At 41.6% G+C, this 19,454-nt stretch overlaps 2 protein-coding genes across 6 annotated transcripts; one reads left to right on the top strand and one right to left on the bottom strand.

Moving 5' to 3' along the window:
• Positions 1-1,057: 1,057 nt before the first annotated feature.
• On the top strand, positions 1,058-12,545 carry LOC126589128 (serine/arginine-rich splicing factor SR45a). Of its 5 annotated transcripts, none has more exons than XM_050254352.1 (7): positions 1,058-1,219; positions 10,099-10,115; positions 10,397-10,468; positions 10,579-10,681; positions 10,775-10,924; positions 11,364-11,427; positions 11,507-12,545. In XM_050254352.1, exons 2-7 carry the CDS (start codon positions 10,099-10,101, stop codon positions 12,298-12,300), a joined length of 1,200 nt encoding a protein of 399 aa, XP_050110309.1. In that variant the 5' UTR covers positions 1,058-1,219; the 3' UTR covers positions 12,301-12,545. The 5 variants fall into 5 exon arrangements, with proteins under 5 accessions (XP_050110309.1, XP_050110308.1, XP_050110307.1 ...); XM_050254351.1 differs by having other exon boundaries at positions 10,099-10,121; XM_050254350.1 differs by having other exon boundaries at positions 1,059-1,219; positions 10,397-10,474.
• Positions 12,546-13,105: 560 nt separating this feature from the next.
• LOC126589106 (alpha-glucan phosphorylase, H isozyme-like) lies at positions 13,106-19,138 on the bottom strand. The gene is made up of 16 exons (XM_050254308.1): positions 18,820-19,138; positions 18,449-18,705; positions 18,184-18,363; positions 17,783-17,959; positions 17,614-17,699; positions 17,174-17,363; positions 16,875-16,967; positions 16,368-16,552; positions 16,105-16,222; positions 15,894-16,022; positions 15,197-15,415; positions 14,892-15,095; positions 14,530-14,688; positions 14,138-14,401; positions 13,704-13,894; positions 13,106-13,458 (listed from the first exon to the last, which is right to left on the bottom strand). Exons 2-16 carry the CDS (start codon positions 18,665-18,667, stop codon positions 13,332-13,334), a joined length of 2,541 nt encoding a protein of 846 aa, XP_050110265.1. The 5' UTR covers positions 18,668-18,705; positions 18,820-19,138; the 3' UTR covers positions 13,106-13,331.
• Positions 19,139-19,454: the final 316 nt, after the last annotated feature.

Raw genomic sequence — 19,454 nt, 5'->3', positions numbered from 1 at the left:
TGTGATAAAAACCCTTATTTTGTGTAATCCACGTGTCACCATTTCATTGGATTTGTGGGTCCCACGTACAATAGTTGACGGAATCTTAACGGAATGACCAAATTGATGGGTAGTGAATTTCAGGAACCACATTTATTGATTTTGAAAGTCAGGAACCAAAATAATGAGTTTGATCAATCTCATGGACCATTTGTGATAAAACCCTTTTTTTTTTTTTTTTTTTTAACTTTCGTTGTGGGTATTTGATTACAAAATTTATTGTACTTTTCATGCCTAATTTATCATTCCACATTTCTCCAAAAATTATCATACCCCTTGTTACTTAGTACTACGGTCATTGGTATCCCTTTTTATTGGTAGATGAGAGAGACCTTAAGATCGATTATCGCGAAAGACGAATTTGAACTACGTTATTATTTGTACATTGTGAGGCTTAGCTCACTCATCTAACTTAATTTTAAACACAAAATTAAAATTTAAACTCATATAGCACCTTAATTTATTGACCAACTATATTTGCTAGCAATCCATGTCATACCACATAAAATTGATATTTTTGTTGGAAAATACTAATATTAGTTTTTTACTATTATGTTTAATGTTGACCTTTTAACATCTTCTTTAAAAATGAGTTATATTTAACACATATTTATTCATCATTTGTAACATTTTTTTTAATTAAAATAAGATCGATCAGCCTATGTAGTCCTGTCACTACTAAAAAAAAAGTACATATAATTACCCAAATATTAATAAAAAAAATAATATTTTTGTTTAAAAATACTCACAGTGACCATAAAAATCTTTGACGCAAAATGTAATTGAATTTCTTACATTGAATTTCAATACGTTTCATTGTTTCTAATAAAATGCTACTTGCAAAAACGATTCTGTGCTGAAGAAGTTGGTGGTAATTACCAATTTTACCAAAACCATCACTGGTCAGCACGTGGCATAAGTTGGCACCGGACGTAACATTAAATTGTATTTTAATGTGGTTTGGCGTCCGGTGCTCCAGAATCTTCTCCTACGTGTTCCTTCCTTATATAAAGCCTTTAGTTTTTGCCCCTCGGGTTTCACCGTTCATTCCCGTTCTCTGACATAGCTATTCCCTACAGAGCGAGAGGAGAGAGAGAGAGAGAGAGGAGAGAGAAGGCGAGAGATTGATCGTTGATTTCGGAAAGTGAAGAGTGATTAATCTCTGTCTGTGATTGCTACGGTAAGCCTTCGTTCCCTCTCGGTGTTTCGTCTTCACTGATCTGATGATAGTTGTACTTGTAGGCAATTAGATTTTCTCACTCAATTATTCAATTTATTGTTGTTGGTATAAATTTACGCCTATTCTTCTGTTATATTTTGTTGGCGATCGTTTTTATAAGTATTAATTTTTCTTTTTAAATAAGCGACGTCTATTTATCTAGAAAACTAACGTTTGTGGTATTGTAGACGCTAATTCCGATGCGATTTGATATTAATTTATGAGAAATTTGGGATTTTTAAATTTTTTTTTTTTATACATTTTCGTTACTGAAACTGGTGATTAATTGTTGCGTTATGATGATATGTGAGAATCTGGTTGTTTGAATATAATGATGTAATAAAAATTACAAAAAGTTGAGATTTTGGGCTTTTTTTTTATTTTTTTGCGATCTTTTGATTTTTGTTAATTATGTATTCGTGTTATTCTCCGCCTATGTCTTACATGGCCGGTCCCAAGCCCGGATAAAGGAGGAGGGGGAGGGCGTCAGGTAGTCGACAGCCGGCACTCCATGATCACGTCGAATCCTTATGAAAATGAATCCAGAACAAAATCGCGCTAAAGCTAGGGCGTCACCCGTAAGTGGCGCGCTGTGTGGCCTGAGCACAGTGATAAGTGAGCAAGGGTCGTTGTATCTCCATCGGCACCCGGATGCAGTGTTAAATGAGCAAGGGGGCCATAGAAACTTCTTTTCGAACGACTCCACTCAAAGTTGTTTGGGAGCATATGCTCCTATCAACTTTACCCGGGACACACAAAAGAAGTACTTTGATCCTATTAGACGGGGGAGGGTGAAGAAGCTAGGACAGAAGGGTAGAGTTCAAGAGAGCAAAATGCGTTTAGGAACGTGGAATATAGGAACCTTAACGGGAAAATCTATGGAAGTAGTGGAAGTTATGGTGAGGAGAAGGATAAATATTATGTGCCTACAAGAAACTAAGTGGGTTGGTAGTAAGGCAAAGGATCTAGAAAACTCAGGGTTTAAACTTTGGTATTCGGGCACAAATAGAACGAGAAACGGTGTTGGCATCATCGTGGACAAGACCTTGGTACAAGATGTTGTAGATGTCAAGAGGGTAGGAGATAGAATCATGGCAATCAAGATTGTAATAGGACAAGAACTTATCAATGTGATTAGTGCGTACGCACCTCAAGTAGGGTTGGATACGAGTTCGAAGGAGAAATTTTGGGAAGATCTTGGAGACTTGGTGCAAGGAATTGCTCAGACGGAGAAGTTATTTATAGGAGGAGATTTAAATGGACACGTGGGCAGGGAGACAGGCAATTATGGAGGTTTTCATGGTGGCCATGGTTTTGGGGAGAGAAGCGAGGATGGGGAAGCTATCTTGGATTTTGCAATGGCATATGATCTCTTCTTAGCCAACACCTTCTTTAAGAAGAGAGAAGAACATGTGATCACCTACAAGAGTGGGTCGTCAAAAACACAAATAGATTTTCTTCTAATGAGGAAAGGGGATCGTATAACTTGTAAGGATTGCAAAGTTATACCAGGAGAGAGCGTGGCTAATCAACATCGCTTGTTGGTGATGGATGTACATATCAAAAGAGTAAGACAAAAGAACAAGACTTGGAAGTGCCCAAGGACTAGATGGTGGAATCTAAAAGAAGAAAAACAAGCCATTTTCAAAGAGAAGGTAATCACCCAATGTGTGTGGGATAGAGAGGGGGAAGCTAGCCAAATGTGGGATTCCATGGCTAGTTGTATCCGAAAAGTAGCAAAAGAGGTATTAGGAGAGTCCAAGGGCTTTGCCCCACACCAAAAGGAATCTTGGTGGTGGAATGAGGAGGTACAAACAAAGGTGAAGGCTAAGAAGGAATGTTGTAAAGCCTTATACAAGGAGAGGACTGATGAAAATGGTGAAAGGTATAGAAAAGCGAAGCAAGAGGCGAAGAAAGCTGTCAGAGAAGCTAAGTTAGCGGCTTACGACGATATGTATAAACGACTAGATACCAAAGAATGAGAGTTGGATATCTATAAACTATCTAGAGCAAGGGAAAAGAAGACAAGGGACCTAAACCAAGTGAGGTGCATCAAGGATGAGGATGGAAAGGTTCTTGCTACAGAGAACGCGGTTAAAGACAGATGGAGAGGTTATTTTCATAATCTTTTCAATGAAGGACATGAAATGAGTGCTTCTTTAGGGGAGTTGAGTAACTCAGAAGAGTGTAGAAACTACTCTTTTTATCGTCGAATCCGGAAGGAAGAAGTGGTTGTAGCTTTGAAGAAGATGAAGCATAAAAAAGCAATAGGCCCAGACGATATACCAATCGAAGTGTGGAAACTTTTGGGAGAGACAGGTATAACATGGCTCACTGACCTTTTCAATAGGATTTTGAAAACGAAGAAGATGCCAAATGAGTGGCGAATGAGCACTTTGGTGCCTATCTACAAGAATAAGGGCGACGTACAAAATTGCATGAACTATAGGGGTATTAAGCTAATGAGTCATACAATGAAGCTCTGGGAGAGAGTCATTGAGCATAGATTGAGGCAAGAGACACGGGTTTCGGACAACCAATTCGGGTTCATGCCAGGGCGCTCAACCATGGAGGCAATCTATCTCTTACGAAGATTGATGGAAAGATATAGAGATGGGAAAAAGGATTTACACATGGTCTTTATAGATCTGGAAAAAGCGTATGATAGGGTCCCAAGAGACATTCTTTGGAGGATTTTAGAGAAGAAAGGAGTACGAGTAGCATATATCCAAGCTATAAAGGATATGTATGAAGGAGCAAAGACTGCCGTAAGAACTCATGAAGGACAAACCGAAAGCTTTCCCATAACTGTAGGATTACATCAAGGCTCATCCTTAAGTCCTTACCTTTTTGCGTTGGTAATGGATGAGTTAACACGACATATTCAAGATGATATTCCTTGGTGTATGCTTTTCGCAGACGATATAGTGTTGATAGATGAAACTTAGGAAAGGGTAAATGCAAAGCTTAACCTTTGGAGAGAAGTGTTGGAATCTAAAGGTCTTCGCCTAAGCCGATCAAAGACAGAATATATGGAGTGCAAGTTCAGTGCAAATGGAGGCCAAAACGAGTTAGGGGTGAGGATCGGAGATCAAGAAATACCAAAGAGCGACCGTTTTCGTTACCTAGGATCTATCTTGCAAAAGAACGGAGAATTAGATGGAGATCTCAACCATAGAATACAAGCTGGATGGATGAAGTGGAAGAGTGCATCCGGCGTGTTGTGTGACCGCCGTATGCCACTGAAGCTCAAGGGAAAATTTTATAGGACGGCAATAAGGCTGGCGATGCTGTATGGCACAGAATGTTGGGCGGTGAAACATCAACACGTACACAAAATGGGTGTAGCGGAGATGAGGATGCTTCGTTGGATGTGTGGGCACACGAGAAAGGATAAGATTAGGAATGAGGATATCCGGGGTGAAGTAGGAGTAGCTGAAATTGAAGGAAAGATGAGAGAAAATCGGTTACGGTGGTTTGGACATGTGCAAAGAAGTCCTACTGACGTTCCGATTAGAAGATGCGACTATGGGACAGAGGTTCAGGGCCGAAGGGGTAGAGGAAGACCTAGGAAAACTTTGGAAGAGACTCTAAGAAAAGACTTAGAGTACTTGGATCTAACGAAGGACATGACACAGGATCGAGCACAATGGCGTTCTAAGATTCATATAGCCGATCCCACTCAGTGACTTGGATTTTCCAAGTCTCCAACCGAGAAGTTTTCCTCATTTGGGAAATTAAGAGAACACTACCCCAACCTACATGCTCCACTCAGAAAGCTTCAACATACAAGCTTTAACAAAAGAAAATTCAAAGAACTTAGCGAAGAAGGCTTTGGTGTATTTAACACAATACGTTGAAATGAAGGAAAGCTTATTTATTGATATCCCCGATAAGCTACAAATATGTACATATACATGAGTCAAAATAAGCACACAAGAGGGAGCCTTCACAAAGGTTGCTTAGGAGAAGTCTCAGCAGTCGGTAGAGCCCCAGAAAGAGAAGGCACCGGAGGGGGATCATTTGGAGCCTCAGTACTGGACAGAACCCTAGAAGGAGGAGGCATCAGAGGTTGATCATTTGGAGCTTCATTACGCGGTACAGCCCCAGAAGACGAAGGCAATAAATGCCTTTGGAACAAACCCACAAATCTCTGATGATCAAGTAAAACCTGACCATCAGTTTCCTTCATCTGGTCAAGCTTCCTCTTCATGTTTGTAGCATAGTCATGTGCGAGCCGGTGCAACTGTTTATTCTCATGCTTGAGCCCTCTAATCTCCTGTTTGAGACTCATCACTTCAGCCGCCAATGATTCAACTTGGCGGGTTCGAGCAAATAGGCGTTGGGCCATATTAGACACAGAACCTGCACACTGAACACTGAGAGCCAGCGAATCCTTAACAGCTAACTCATCAGACCGTTTGGAAAGTAGTCTGTTATCTTTGGGAGTGAGAAGGTTCCTGGCCACCACCGCAGCGGTCATATCATTCTTCATCACGGAATCCCCAACGGTAAGAGGACCAGTAGGGGAGACGAAGGATGGGCGCCATATGTTGTCTGGAGAAGGCGGGGCTGCCTCTTCAACAAGGTTCAAGTCAAAACGACGGTCGGAGGGGCCAGACATTTTCAAAGGTGTTGAAGAGAGAAGAGGTCGGACAAATCAAGATCTTAGAAGTGCAAGAATGAAGCTTCTACTGGTGGAGATTCAAGTGTGCTTTGGAACTTAATGCCAGCCCCTATAAAAATCTGCACTCGACGAAGCTTCAGAAATCGAAGAGGCGCCTGCTCAGAAATCGAAGAGGCGTTTGCTTTCTCAAAAGCTGGGCTGCTTAGAGATCACGAGGGTTGATCTCAGAAATCGAAGAGGCGTTTGCTTTCTCAAAAGTTGGGCTGCTCAAAGACCACGAAGGCCGATCTCAAAAATCGAAGAGGCGCTCGCTTTCTCAAAAGCTGGGCTCCCCAGAGACCACGAGGGCCGATATCAGAAATCGAAGAGGCACCTACTTTTCCAGCCTTTTCCAGCCTTGTCAGCACCTGTCACACGCACACTCAGTTTTGCGGAAATTATGGGCATTCTGTCAAAGACTTCTGGGGAAGTAGAAAACACATGAATCTTACTGTTCAATCACCCACTTCCCACACGCAACAATAGCTCATGGGTACCACAGATAACTTTGCCAAAGTTCTCTGCCAAAGTTGAGCACGTGAAGCTTGCAGCTCCCACTACATCGCTCTGACCAAGAAGGGTAAAAGAATAGCAAAGAAACAACACTAACAAAGTTTAGACCCATAAATTTTGAAGGTCTAGCTACCATATTATTACCCACAAGGGTAAAGGAACAGTACCACTGCTGGATAATTGGAAAGTCCCTGTGTGTCAACCTCTGTGCTTCGTGGCAAGGTAGACTAGCAAACATGCCCAACCTTTACTCACATTCGAGAAAACACTCCCAATAAGATTGCTTGCTCCAAAATCGAAGAGGCACCGTCCTCCGAATCTCGAGAGCCAGACTCCCAACATGACTACTTTCTTAAAAATCGAAGAGAGGGTAAAGGAACAGTACCATTGCTGGATAATTGGAAAGTCCCTGTGTGTCAACCTCTGTGCTTCGTGGCAAGGTAGACTAGCAAACATGCCCAACCTTTACTCACATTCGAGAAAACACTCCCAACAAGATTGCTTGCTCCAAAATCGAAGAGGCACCGCCCTCCGAATCTCGAGAGCCAGACTCCCAACATGATTACTTTCTCAAAAATCGAAGAGACACTGCTCCCCGAATCTTGAGAGCCAGACCCCCAGCATGATTGCTTTCTCAAAAATCGATGAGGCATCGTTCTCCGAATCAATCGAAGAGGCGCTCGCTTTCTCAAAAGCTGGGCTGCTCAGAGACCACGAGGGCCGATCTCAGAAATCGAAGAGGCACCTACTTTTCTAGCCTTGTCAACACCTGTCACACGCACACTCAGCTTTGCAGAAATTATGGGCATTCTGTCGAAGACTTCTGGTGAAGTAGAAAGCACATGAATCTTACTGTTCAATCACCCACTTCCCACACGCAACAATAGCTCATGGGTACCACAAATAACTTTGCCAAAGTTCTCTGCCAAAGTTGAGCACGTGAAGCTTGCAGCTCCCACTACATCGCTCTGACCAAGAAAGGTAAAAGAATAGCAAAGAAACAGCACTAACAAAAGTTTAGACACATAAATTTTGAAGGTCTAGCTACCATATTATTACCCACAACTGTAAAGGAACAGTACCACTGCTGGATAATTGGAAAGTCTCTGTGTGTCAACCTCTGTGCTTCGTGGCAAGGTAGACTAGCAAACATGCCCAACCTTTACTCACATTCGAGAAAACACTCCCAATAAGATTGCTTGCTCCAAAATCGAAGAGGCACCGTCCTCCGAATCTCGAGAGCCAGACTCCCAACATGACTACTTTCTCAAAATCGAAGAGAGGGTAAAGGAACAGTACCATTGCTGGATAATTGGAAAGTCCCTGTGTGTCAACCTTTGTGCTTCGTGGCAAGGTAGACTAGCAAACATGCCCAACCTTTACTCACATTCGAGACAACACTCCCAACAAGATTGCTTGCTCCAAAATCGAAGAGGCACCACCCTCCGAATCTCGAGAGCCAGACTCCCAACATGATTACTTCCTCAAAAATCGAAGAGACACTGCTCTCCGAATCTCGAGAGTCATACCCCCAGCATGATTGCTTTCTCAAAAATCGAAGAGGCATCGTTCTCCGAATCTCGAGAGCCAGATACCACAGACCACTTTTTCAAAGTGCTCTGACAGAGTTAAAACATGTGAAACTGGCAGCTCCCACTACCGTGCTATGACCAAGCAGGGTAAAGGAATAGCATTACTACTTGTTGTTAGGGAGACTCCTATATATGTCGACCTCCATCCCCAACGGACAGGCAGACCTGCAAAAATGCTCAACCCTTCATCATATCTGAGAGGGCACTCCCAACGAAGCCTTTCGAAATATTCAGCTTTCTTTCCCCCCGATAATACCTCTGCAAACAAGCTATACTAGAGCAAGAATATCTCATATCATCAGGGTTAAAAGCAAGAGTATCCCATATCATGCTTTTTCCCTGTCTTTTCTTTTGGCCTTGTTTTTACCTGCAAGACAAGGAGAAAGAGAACAATCAGTCAGCACTTGGAATCAAGCTTCCAGCCAGGAACTGACTGCCTGGAACCCCTTACCTGATTACTTACCTGGCATTGCTCTCGAGTACTCATCTTCAACATCTTATGTTTCCAGGGAAGATTCCGCATCTGCTTGAGGAACAGATAGGGCAAGTGCGAAGGATACAAGGAAGCATGTGGAGACAAGCGTAACAGCACACGTGCCGATACATTCATTACTCTGTCAAAAGCAAAAGTATCCCATATCAGCAGGGTGGAACGTACTCTAGATTTGATGGACTTGTTTTGACCCTCAAATTCTTCAGTCGGCCTTATACTCTGGAGGAAACCAGAAAACCCTCCAGCTCAGTTCAAGAATAAGCCTGTGGAAAGTTACTTCTTCAAAAGCAAAAGTATCTCATATCATCTCTTCTCATTTTTCTTCTCTTTATCCTTCATGCTGCTGCAAGATGGGGAGAAGGTGAACAATCAGTCGGAGCTCTGATTGCTTACCTTGTCTGTCACCTCTTTCAGCAGACCCCCTAGCTCGGCGACTTGGGGGACTCCTACTACATGGTTTGTATCGCGCTTGACCAAGCCTGAAACTACAAGTAAGCTTCAAGTGAAATTGATACATTACCTTGTGCATCTCCACCAGTTAAAGATACCACCCCTGGATGGAGGAAGAGTACTTCCAGAGAAGATGCCACATCTACCTATGAGACAGATAAGGCAAGTCAAGACGACACCACACTCCGATACTTAGAAGTTTCGTGATTACGAGATCATTCTCCCACAATATTTCCTAATGTCATTTGTACTAAATCATTCACTTGTACTCACTAAATGAGAGCTTGAACCTATGTACTTGTGTAAACCCTTCACAATTAATGAGAACTCTTCTATTCCGTGGACGTAGCCAATCTGGGTGAACCACGTACATCTTGTGTTTGTTTTCCTATCTCTATCCATTTATATACTTATCCACACTAATGACCGGAGCAATCTAGCGAAGATCACAAAAAGCGATCGTTTTCGCTACCTAGGATCTATCTTGCAAGAGAACGGAGAATTAGATGGAGATCTCAACCATAGAATACGAGCTGGATGGAAAGAGTGCATCCGGCGTGTTGTGTGACCGTCGTAGGCCACTGAAGCTCAAGGGAAAATTTTATAGGACGGCAATAAGGCTAGCGATGTTGTATGGCACAGAATGTTGGGTGGTGAAGCATCAACACGTACACAAAATGGGTGTAGCGGAGATGAGGATGCTTCGTGGGATGTGTGGGCACACGAGAAAGGATAAGATTGGGAATGAGGATATTCGAGGTAAAGTAGGAGTAGCCGAAATTGTAGGAAAGATGAGAGAAAATCGGCTCCGGTGATTTTGAACATGTGCAAAGAAGGCCGACTGACGCTCCGGTTCGAAGATGTGACTACGGGACAGAGGTTCAGGGCCGAAGGGGTAGAGGAAGACCTAGGACAACTTTGGAAGAGACTCTAAGAAAAGACTTAGAGTACTTGGATCTAACGGAGGACATGACACAAAACCGAGCGCAATGGCGTTCTAGGATTCATATAGCCGACCCCACTTAGTGGGAAAAGGCTTTGTTGTTGTTGTTGTTGTTGTTGATGTATTCGTGTTATTCCTAATACTAATCTGGGTTTTTGTTTGTATTTTGTTATTCTATCTCAGATGTCGTACTCCAGAAGGTCAAGGTGCGTTTTGTTCAGAACTAGTCCCTTGCACTGTTCTTAAATTTTTTATGATTAGCCATTGCTTTTTTTTATGGGTACCCATTAAGACCCGTTTAATTTTATATTACCATGGTATAGAGGTGAGATTGGAAGTGGTAATGATGGTGCAAGGTGAAATCAAACTAAATGAGTCTTAATGGGTACTCATTAACAACCCAATGAGTAGCCTTTACGAATAGCCATGTTGGTTGTAATAATTCATTTTCAATTTGTTTATTTTCATTTTACTTGATCAGGTATTCCTACTCTCCATCCCCGAAGCGATACAGTGGTTCCCTTTCGAGGTCTGTTTCAAGGTCGAGATACAGGTCAAGGTTGTGCCTTTAGCAAAGTTGCTTCTCATTTGGATAATATTAATTGGATATTTTTTATGTTGTGGACGTTTCTGATTGTATGGATTTTGATGCTGGCTTTGCAGAAGTCCGTCTGTGGAGAACCCGGGGAACAATTTGTATGTGACTGGATTGTCGCCTCGGGTTACAAAGAGAGAGCTAGAGAAGCACTTTGCAGCTGAGGGAAAGGTATGATTGCCCTTTCCTAATTAGCTGTTATGTAACTCGGAAGTTATTTATTATTTTTGTAGTGTTCTTAGTTTCTGTACCTTTGGTTTACAGGTCACTGATGTCCATCTCGTGGTTGATCCATGGACAAGAGAATCTCGGGGATTTGGGTTTGTTACGATGGAAAACGTTGATGAGGCTGAGCTTTGTATCAAGTACTTAGATGGATCTGTACTTGAAGGCCGTGTCATTACAGTGGAGAAGGTAAATGTTCCTCAATATTTTATTTCAATGATTGATCGACAATCGCATTTTTTTAGTCTTATCCTATTTGATACCACACTTCGTTTGGCAATGTTTATGGATTCAAGATGATTTGCTATGAGATATTTGAGTTTGAAAGTTGTTTGCTTCTTTCCACTTGAAGTGTTTGTGGCAGCAGGTTTAGCTGTGTGAAGCAGCTCTACGTCGAATTCCAAACCACAACTTAACAAACAAATCAAATTCAACAAGTATCAGATCATTGGGGTTGTATGCCCTGCATTTCTCTCTTTCTTTACATATTAGAATGTTGTGCTATTTCAGTTATTTTCCATTGCCCGGTTGATAATTTTGTCTTCTGAAGTCAATGTTATTGATTACAATAGTTGCATCCCCGTTGATTGGCATTTCCCTGGTCTCATTATGTCTTCATCTATTTTAGGCTAGAAGGCGGAGAGGGAGAACTCCCACTCCAGGAAGGTATCTTGGGCTGCGAACAGTTCACGGTAAGTTGATTTTAAAGACCATCTCTGCATTGATATGCATATCTTGTTTCTGGCTCTAATGTCTGTTATTTTGTTGTAGTTCGACAACGAACCCCTAGCTACTCACCTCCTCGTAGGTCTCCTACCTACTCTCCTTATCGGAGGAGTTATAGCCGGTCACCTCATTCATCTGACCGAAGCAGGAGCAGGTCATCCTCTCCACCCTACCGTAGGAGGAGGTCATACTCTCCTGAGTACAGTCGGCGTAGATCTTACTCTCGGTCTCGCTCCCCCTACAGCAGGTCACCAGTGAGAAGGCATGATCGGGACTACTCTCCATATGACTCCAGGGAGTATTCACCAGATGACTCTTACTATGGAAGGAGACAGCGCTACAGGGACTATTCACCAGATGACTCCTACTATGGAAGGAGACACCGCGGCAGGGACTATTCACCAGATGACTCTTACCATGGTAGGAGGCGTCGCTATCGTTCTCTCTCTCCTAGTGTGTCACCTAGGAGGAGGAGGAGGAGGAGCTCAAGGAGGAGCTACACCCCCAGTGGCTCTCCCAGGCGTGGGAGGAGGAGTTACAGGAGCTACTCACCTAGTGTTTCACCCAGACCTAGGAGGAGGAGTTACACCCCAAGTCCTGCGCCCAGGCCTAGGAGGACCTCCAGGAGGGGTTATTCCCCTAGTGTATCACCTGAACCGGTGAAGAAGGGGTCAAGGAGGAGTTACTCTCGAAGCGTATCTCCCAGACGCAGGAGCTCAAAGTCTCACAGGGGTTCTTCCAGGCGGAGCTACTCAAGCAGCCGGAGTCCGAGTGTGAATGCAAGTTCCAGATTTATGTCAAGATCTGCTACCCCTGGGTCTACTTCACCTTCATCGTGAAGGATGTTACTTTGCATGTGTCTAGCTTTGTGTAGGATTGTGATTTCGTGATGTCGGTACCAGTAGGGGGTTGAGTGGGGAACGTCTTTCTTGCTCTTCGGGATGGGTACTATTAGCTGATACTTAACTATTGTATATTGTGGAGTTGGCCAGTTTGTCATTTTATTATAACATTTATGACTATCTGATACTATTCGCTTTCCGATGTTTGGTTTAATCTTATGTAGAAGTTGAAAGCATATTACATTCATAGGCATTGAGCTGGTCTCTTCTGACTGGATTTGATTTGGTAACTTATGAAGAAAAGGAGGTTTCTCACAAAATTTTGATTAAGTAGAAGGTTGAAAATTGATAGTAGCATCCATTTTCTCATATGTAGAATCTAGCGAGTTATAAAATCCAACCCAATAACGAGTTTCAAGAGCTGCTCAAACTCTTGCTCAAATTCTTCTCAACTCCCTCACATGACGCGGTCTTGACCCGGTCTACACCCGGTTTACATGACAGAGTTAGGAAAAAGTCCCTGGTTTACGTAGTTCTGTAATAAGAGATTAAGTTCACACATTCTAAATTACTTCTCTCACATTCTTTTAATTTTTTAATGTTTTTCTATCAAATGTTCGTGGAGTAGAAAATATTAAAAAAAGTAAAAAGGTATAAAAAAAGTTATTTGGGATGTGTGAATATAATCTTTCTTCTTTAATTTGTTTTGGTCCCCAACTACCATCCAGCATAACCAAATGGAGCAAAGATATTCACTTCCATAGTAATCGAGAAAATTTTGAAACGAACAGTGATGCGATCATAGGCCAAACGATTACCAAACGCATTATTTCTCTTCCTACACACACTTGTTTATTTTTGTCTTTGGATCGTTGTGTGTGGTCCAATTAGACCTCACGCACAATAATACAAACAGGGTATGTATGGCGGTTGCTACTTCTGTTGGCTTCTTTTATTCTTTACCTTAAGCTTCTCGTGTCATAAATACAACATGAACATAAGCATCAGAGCCAGCACCGTGGATGGATCTACGGTACGCGGCACTCTTCGATGTTCCAGATTTCCTTGGCGTACTGAGCAATTGTCCGGTCACTGCTGAACTTGCCAGACCCTGCAGTGCTTAGTATGGACATCTTCTGCCAACTTTTCGTATCCCTGCAGGTGAAAAACGGGTCCCCGTGTCAAAGGTAGTGGAAAAAGTTACATTCGCAACTCTCCCTAAACCCCAAACCTTTTCCTAAATCCTTATATTGTGGCGATGGACTCATATTTCAAGCAGTGTGATTCATGACAACAGCCAACATGTGAGTAAATGCTTGCGGATTTTCTTTTTCTAGTTGGAGTAGATACTTGCAATTCAAGAAATCTATATTGTAAAGGTAGGAGGTTTGACATCTTACTTGTAAGCTTCATCTACTTTTGCCTGAGCATCCATATACTGTGCGAAGTCATGGCCTACAAGAAAATAATCACCACGACCATAACCGGTGTTCCCTTCCAGGGAGTCAAGAAGTGGATTGTAATCGTAGCTCCCAAATGCTCCACTCCTAACAAACTGCTTGGCTTCTTCAAACCGAGGATCTGGTTTGAACTGCATGATTTACAAGAAGAGCAAAAATAAATTAAATTTTCGGCTAGATGTAAGAAACTCACATCATTGATTAGTTTAATATTGCTCAGTTCGCCCGAAATTTAAAGCTTCATGATGTCAGTACCATTTTCTAACGAAGATAAGAAGACATCTACCTCTAAGAACAATGTGTGCAGAGCTTTCATACTACTTGCACTGATCTGAGTGACACTAATATAATAAAGAGAAAATGAAGCCTCATACCAGGCCGATCTCTCTGTCCTTGCGCAGATTAGGGACTTCATCTGCTGTTGCACCAAAGAGGAAAAAGTTATCCTCCCCAATTTCCTCACGGATTTCCACATTAGCCCCATCCAATGTTCCGATTATGAGGCAACCGTTCAGAGCAAATTTCATGTTGCTTGTGCCACTTGCCTCCATGCCTGCAGTGCTGATATGTTGTGACAGCTCGCTTCCTGGGATAAGTATCTCGGCAACAGATACATTGTAATTTGGAACAAATACAACCTGAAGAATTAATGGTAATGGTCAGAATCAAACCAGGGTCCCAACTCCCAACTGAAACTTTACAGGATGTCCAGAAACAATGCAAGCAAATATGAGATATGAAGCACCTCTTAAAAATATTAACAAACCTTCAAGTAGCTATTGACATCGGGATCCTTGTTGACCACAGCACCAACATCGTCTACCAGCTTGACTATTCTTTTTGCATTTGTATATGTTGCAAATGCTTTTCCTCCAATCATGATAGTACGTGGAGTTGTCTTCTTCCGCTCTTCAGGGCTCATCTCCTGCGACAGTTCAGTCACAAGCAAGTTCTCAAAAACCATGCATAAATTTACTAGTGTTCTTTAGCCTTAAATCCTGCCTCCAAAGAATTTGATGAAACTCTATGAAGTGTAATTAGTGGGTGCAAAACCATTACGAAGAAATTGACAAAGATGCATACAGAAATCAAGTTGGAAGAGCATGCAGGTTCATATGCTTTTTATACCTTTAACTTCTTATACCGATAAACTGCACCCAGAATATTCAGCAACTGTCTCTTATATTCATGGATACGCTTCACTTGTATGTCAAATAGACTGTTTGGGTCAATCTTGACACCTGCCACATGCTCTATGTACTGTGCCAAACGCTTCTTATTAGCCATCTTGGCAGACGCCCATTCTTCTTGTAATTTTGAATCATCGGCAAACTGTTGGAGAAAACACATTTGAGTTTTAATAATTCAACTGCAGGAACGCTCTGGCAAGGACAAACAATTCTATATATATGTTTGAAAACATAAATACATACCTTTCGAAGACCTACAAGTAGGTCCAGGTTGGTAACCCATTCATCAGTTTTTAACCATTTGGTTATTATGTTACTGAGCTCAGGACTGCAAAAGCGAAGCCACCGACGAGGAGTAATCCCATTGGTTTTGTTTTGGAACTTTGTTGGCCATATAGAGACATAGTCTACAAACAACTCATTCTTCAAAATATCACTGTGCAATTGGGCAACACCATTAACCTACAATGACACGGAAAGCAATGAGTTTCTCGACGTCAACACTCAACAGCTCAAATGTGGAAATAAGGGGTTCTTATATTGTGGGAGGAAAAAAACAAAAGGAAAGCAGAAAATATTTATTTTCAAGCCTCATTAAATTTTACTAAAATGGGACTCTGAGATAAAATAGAATAGTCAAAATATGCACTTATGCAGAGTCGCAGACCGCCAATGGGTGTCTTCCTGGGAAGAACTTGCTTCTCCTCGTTAAAAGCTTGAGTTCAAGTCTCACCAACGTACATGGTGGACCGTACCTTAGAGTCATAGACTCTGTAGTCACTATTGAGTACAATCTCTTGCTTGCCTCCCAACCGTTTTTCTTAGGGAAAAAGGGAACAAGTTGCCTTTCTAATAACCAGGTTACCATATGTTTATGTTGAAGACAGCTCAAAATAAACTACATGAGATACTTGTAAATTTCCCCAAATAGATGTCTTACCGTATGTGCAGACACCACACATAAATTTGCCATACGCACAACAGGCTTTTGGGGATTGTTATCCAAAACGCACAAGCTGGGAATTTTGCTCTCAAGATCAGTTCGTGTAGCACGTACCATAGCAATGAACTGCCAGGATGCAAGAATTTACATTAGGAGATGACAATTTTAAGCATAAACAGAACAAAGCAGAAAAGATGAGAAATATTACTCTTCTGTCAATTTCTTCTATTATTTCCATATGGCGAGGGAGAAGCTTCCACATTACAGTTTGCGACCATTTCTCAAGTGCTTCAGGAAGGACTGTGTGATTAGTATAAGCAACCGTCCTGGTTCAATTATTACGAGTTAGCACTTTATAGCTCCTTGTGCAAAAAGCACCACAAATAAGTGGAGAGCAGTCATGGAAGAAAGAAGAATGTGCGGCAACAACTTCAACCAAGAAAGTCTAAAAGAACATGAAATAGAATGCACCTTGTTGTCACTTCCCATGCCTCATCCCACGCAAGCCGTTCCTCATCCAATAGCAATCGCATTAGCTCTGGGATTGCAAGTGTAGGATGAGTATCGTTCATTTGGACAGCAACCTTTTTCGGAAATTCTGACCATTGCAATGAGTCTGTCCCCTGTTTCCTCTCCTTGAATCTAAAAATAATATCCTGTAATTTCAAGATTTTATGAGTGATGATCACAATATCTTGACGGGATGTCAAACTAGAAACTGAAAATGCCTCTTAACGAGAAGACTGGATATGTAATTTTCATCTTAAAAACCCAAAAACAAGAAATCTGAAATCAAGCACCACTGTGAGGGAAAAAGTCAATCTGAAAATTTTCTCTAAATGTGTGAGATTCTTTTCACCTTCTCAACTTTAATTAAATTTGAAATATTAAATGGTCATCTGGAACAGAAATAGATAGAAAAAAATGGTGACGCTTACACCAACAAAATAATGAAGGCTAAAATGATAATAAACCGACCTGAAGTGATGCACTGCACAGGAAGAATTGTTGCTTCAGCCTTAAAAGTTTCCCCTCCTCTGTGGCATCTCCAGGATACAAAACAGCACAAATCTGTAAAAGCACAATTTCATAACGTGGTTCAAGAAAACATTTAAAACATGACGATGTGGTGGACACACATTATTATACACAGTAATATAAACACATATATGTTCATATAACAAATTCAAAAGGCTTTTGATTGTATGTCTAGTGAAGACTTGAACAATGGCAAGTGGTTCCAAGACTACCTTGCCATTAGAATATTAATGACCAACCTGTTGCGCTCGAGAATGAAGCTGCGCAGCAGATTCATACTGTCCATCATTAAATTGAAATAGGTTAAAATCTTCAGCAGATGCTTTAGCTTCCCATAGACGAAGACTAATAGTGTTCTTGGTTTTGTATCCTGGAATTGGCACATCATAAGCCAGAGCTCGCAAAACCTCTCCCTCAACCCACTTTCGGCTGTGATATAGTCATAAGAAATTATTGCTGAGTTAGTGTACGTATATTTCAAGCAACCAACCAAGTTGCATGTGAATTTATATTACAACAACAACAACAAAGCCTTTTCCCACTAAGTGAGGTCAGCTAATGAATCCTAGAACGCCATTGCGCTCGGTTCTGTGTCACGTCGCATGTGAATTTACGATAATTGATTAAAAAACATTCTTGGAGCTATGAATCTAGTCTGTTATCAGTATTAGATACTTACGATCCATCAGGATTGACATGAACACGGCCAAAGAATCTGACAGGGTACACAACATCATGCCTGACAACTTCCCAAGGACTAAACTTCTGCATAAAACTCAATCGAAAAAAGTATCAGTAAGAATTCATGAACTACACAAAATTTTACAGAACTTAAGGTGATACAGAACCTCTAGCCAATCCTCTGCAGTTTCTTCTTGGCCATCCTTGGCGATCCGCTGCTTGAATAGACCATATCTGTACCTCAAACCATACCCCCACGCAGGTAAGTTTAGCGTTGCCATGGAGTCTAGAAAGCACGAAGCAAGCCTTCCCAGCCCACCATTTCCGAGTGCTGCATCTTTTTCCTACAAAGATTCATTTCTACCAATCATCCATCAACAGATTTCACGTCGAATTCATATAACAAAAACCAGTTAAGAATCCATTTTAAATGTTTAACAACCTCTGAGGTAAACAATACAACTCATTTCAACAACACTAAAAGTAAACACTCAAAATTTAATTGAGTGGAAGAACAAAAACTCAATCTTTACATTAATAAACGAACGAAAATCGTATCGGAGATTACCTGCTCTGTTATTTCCTCCAGCTGATGCCCCAACTTGTTCAAAGCATCAGCATAAGCACTCTGAACATTCAAATTCCCGATCGCATTGGTCAAGGCTCGTCCTTGAAGATACTCCATGGACAAGTAGTATGTCTGCTTGGGATTCTCCTTGTGGAAATGCAGGTACGTCTCGTTCCATTGCTAAAAAAAGCCAACAAAGACAAATATAACAATCAAAACCGTCCGCCAATGAAATCCCGGAGGCTGAGAGACGGCGGTACAGTACCTGGATCAGGCGATCGCGGACGCTGTCAGCTGTCGCGTAGTAGGCTTGCTCCGGCTCGAACTTGAACGGCGAGAAGTGGGGGCTGAATTTCGCGTGGTAATTGATGTTGGAAGCAATCTGCGACGGCTCTTCGGCTAAAGGGTTTGCGGTCGCCGGAATCTTGGATGAAATGGCGGAGTCTATGATTGTTTTTCCGTCCGATTTCGCAGTAGGCGCCATGGCTGAACTCGCAACAGATTCTCAATCCTCAAAAGTATCTGAAAAATAAATGCAAAGTTAGTAAATTAGTGTTGCTTTACACTGTAAACAAAAACCCAGAAGAGAATTGATCAAACAAACAAAACCCAGAAGCGGAAGAGAGAATAGATTACATCTTTGAAGTGGGTTTTTGGTTTTTGGAATACTGAGGTTCTTGGAGTGATATAATCAGCTGGAAATTATGAGCATAAAGGAATTTAACATAGAATCTGAATGGAGGAGGGAGGAGATATTTTTATAAAATAAAGGCCAAAGAGAGATATTTTAGTGGGGGAAAAGACAAGGAAGCAAACAGAAAGAGAGTTTTGGAAGTGAACTAAAATATCAGAGAGAGAGAGAGAGGGAGAGAGAGTGAGTGAGAGGAGGAAGAAGAAGATTGGAGGAGGGAGGTTGCAAATTTTCATATCTTTGTTTATTTTTTCTCTTGTTTTGTTGGAGTGAAGTGAACGTGAACGGTCACATGAAATTGGAGCCCAAAAGTGAGTGAGAGGTGCAAATCACAACCTTTTGCTTCAATTGGGGATCAGATTTTGACATTTTCTTTTGCCTTTTTTTTAATTTTAGGTAGGGATCCCACGTCATTGCATTTGATCCAAGGTGCCTTGGATCTGGATCACGTGTGCATGTAAGAATTCTTCATAAGGGACGAAGCTTAAGTAAAGTTATGTTAGCATCAATCGTTCACAATGTCTACCATGCAAAAAAATCTTGTTATATTAGCATCTCTTGACTTAGGTAAGGGATTGCG

The sequence above is a fragment of the Malus sylvestris genome, chromosome 11, assembly GCF_916048215.2.
Source record: "Malus sylvestris chromosome 11, drMalSylv7.2, whole genome shotgun sequence".
Lineage (NCBI taxonomy): Eukaryota > Viridiplantae > Streptophyta > Magnoliopsida > Rosales > Rosaceae > Malus > Malus sylvestris.
The sequence above is the reverse complement of the archived record's forward strand: the minus strand, read 5'-3'. Positions and strand labels throughout refer to the sequence as shown.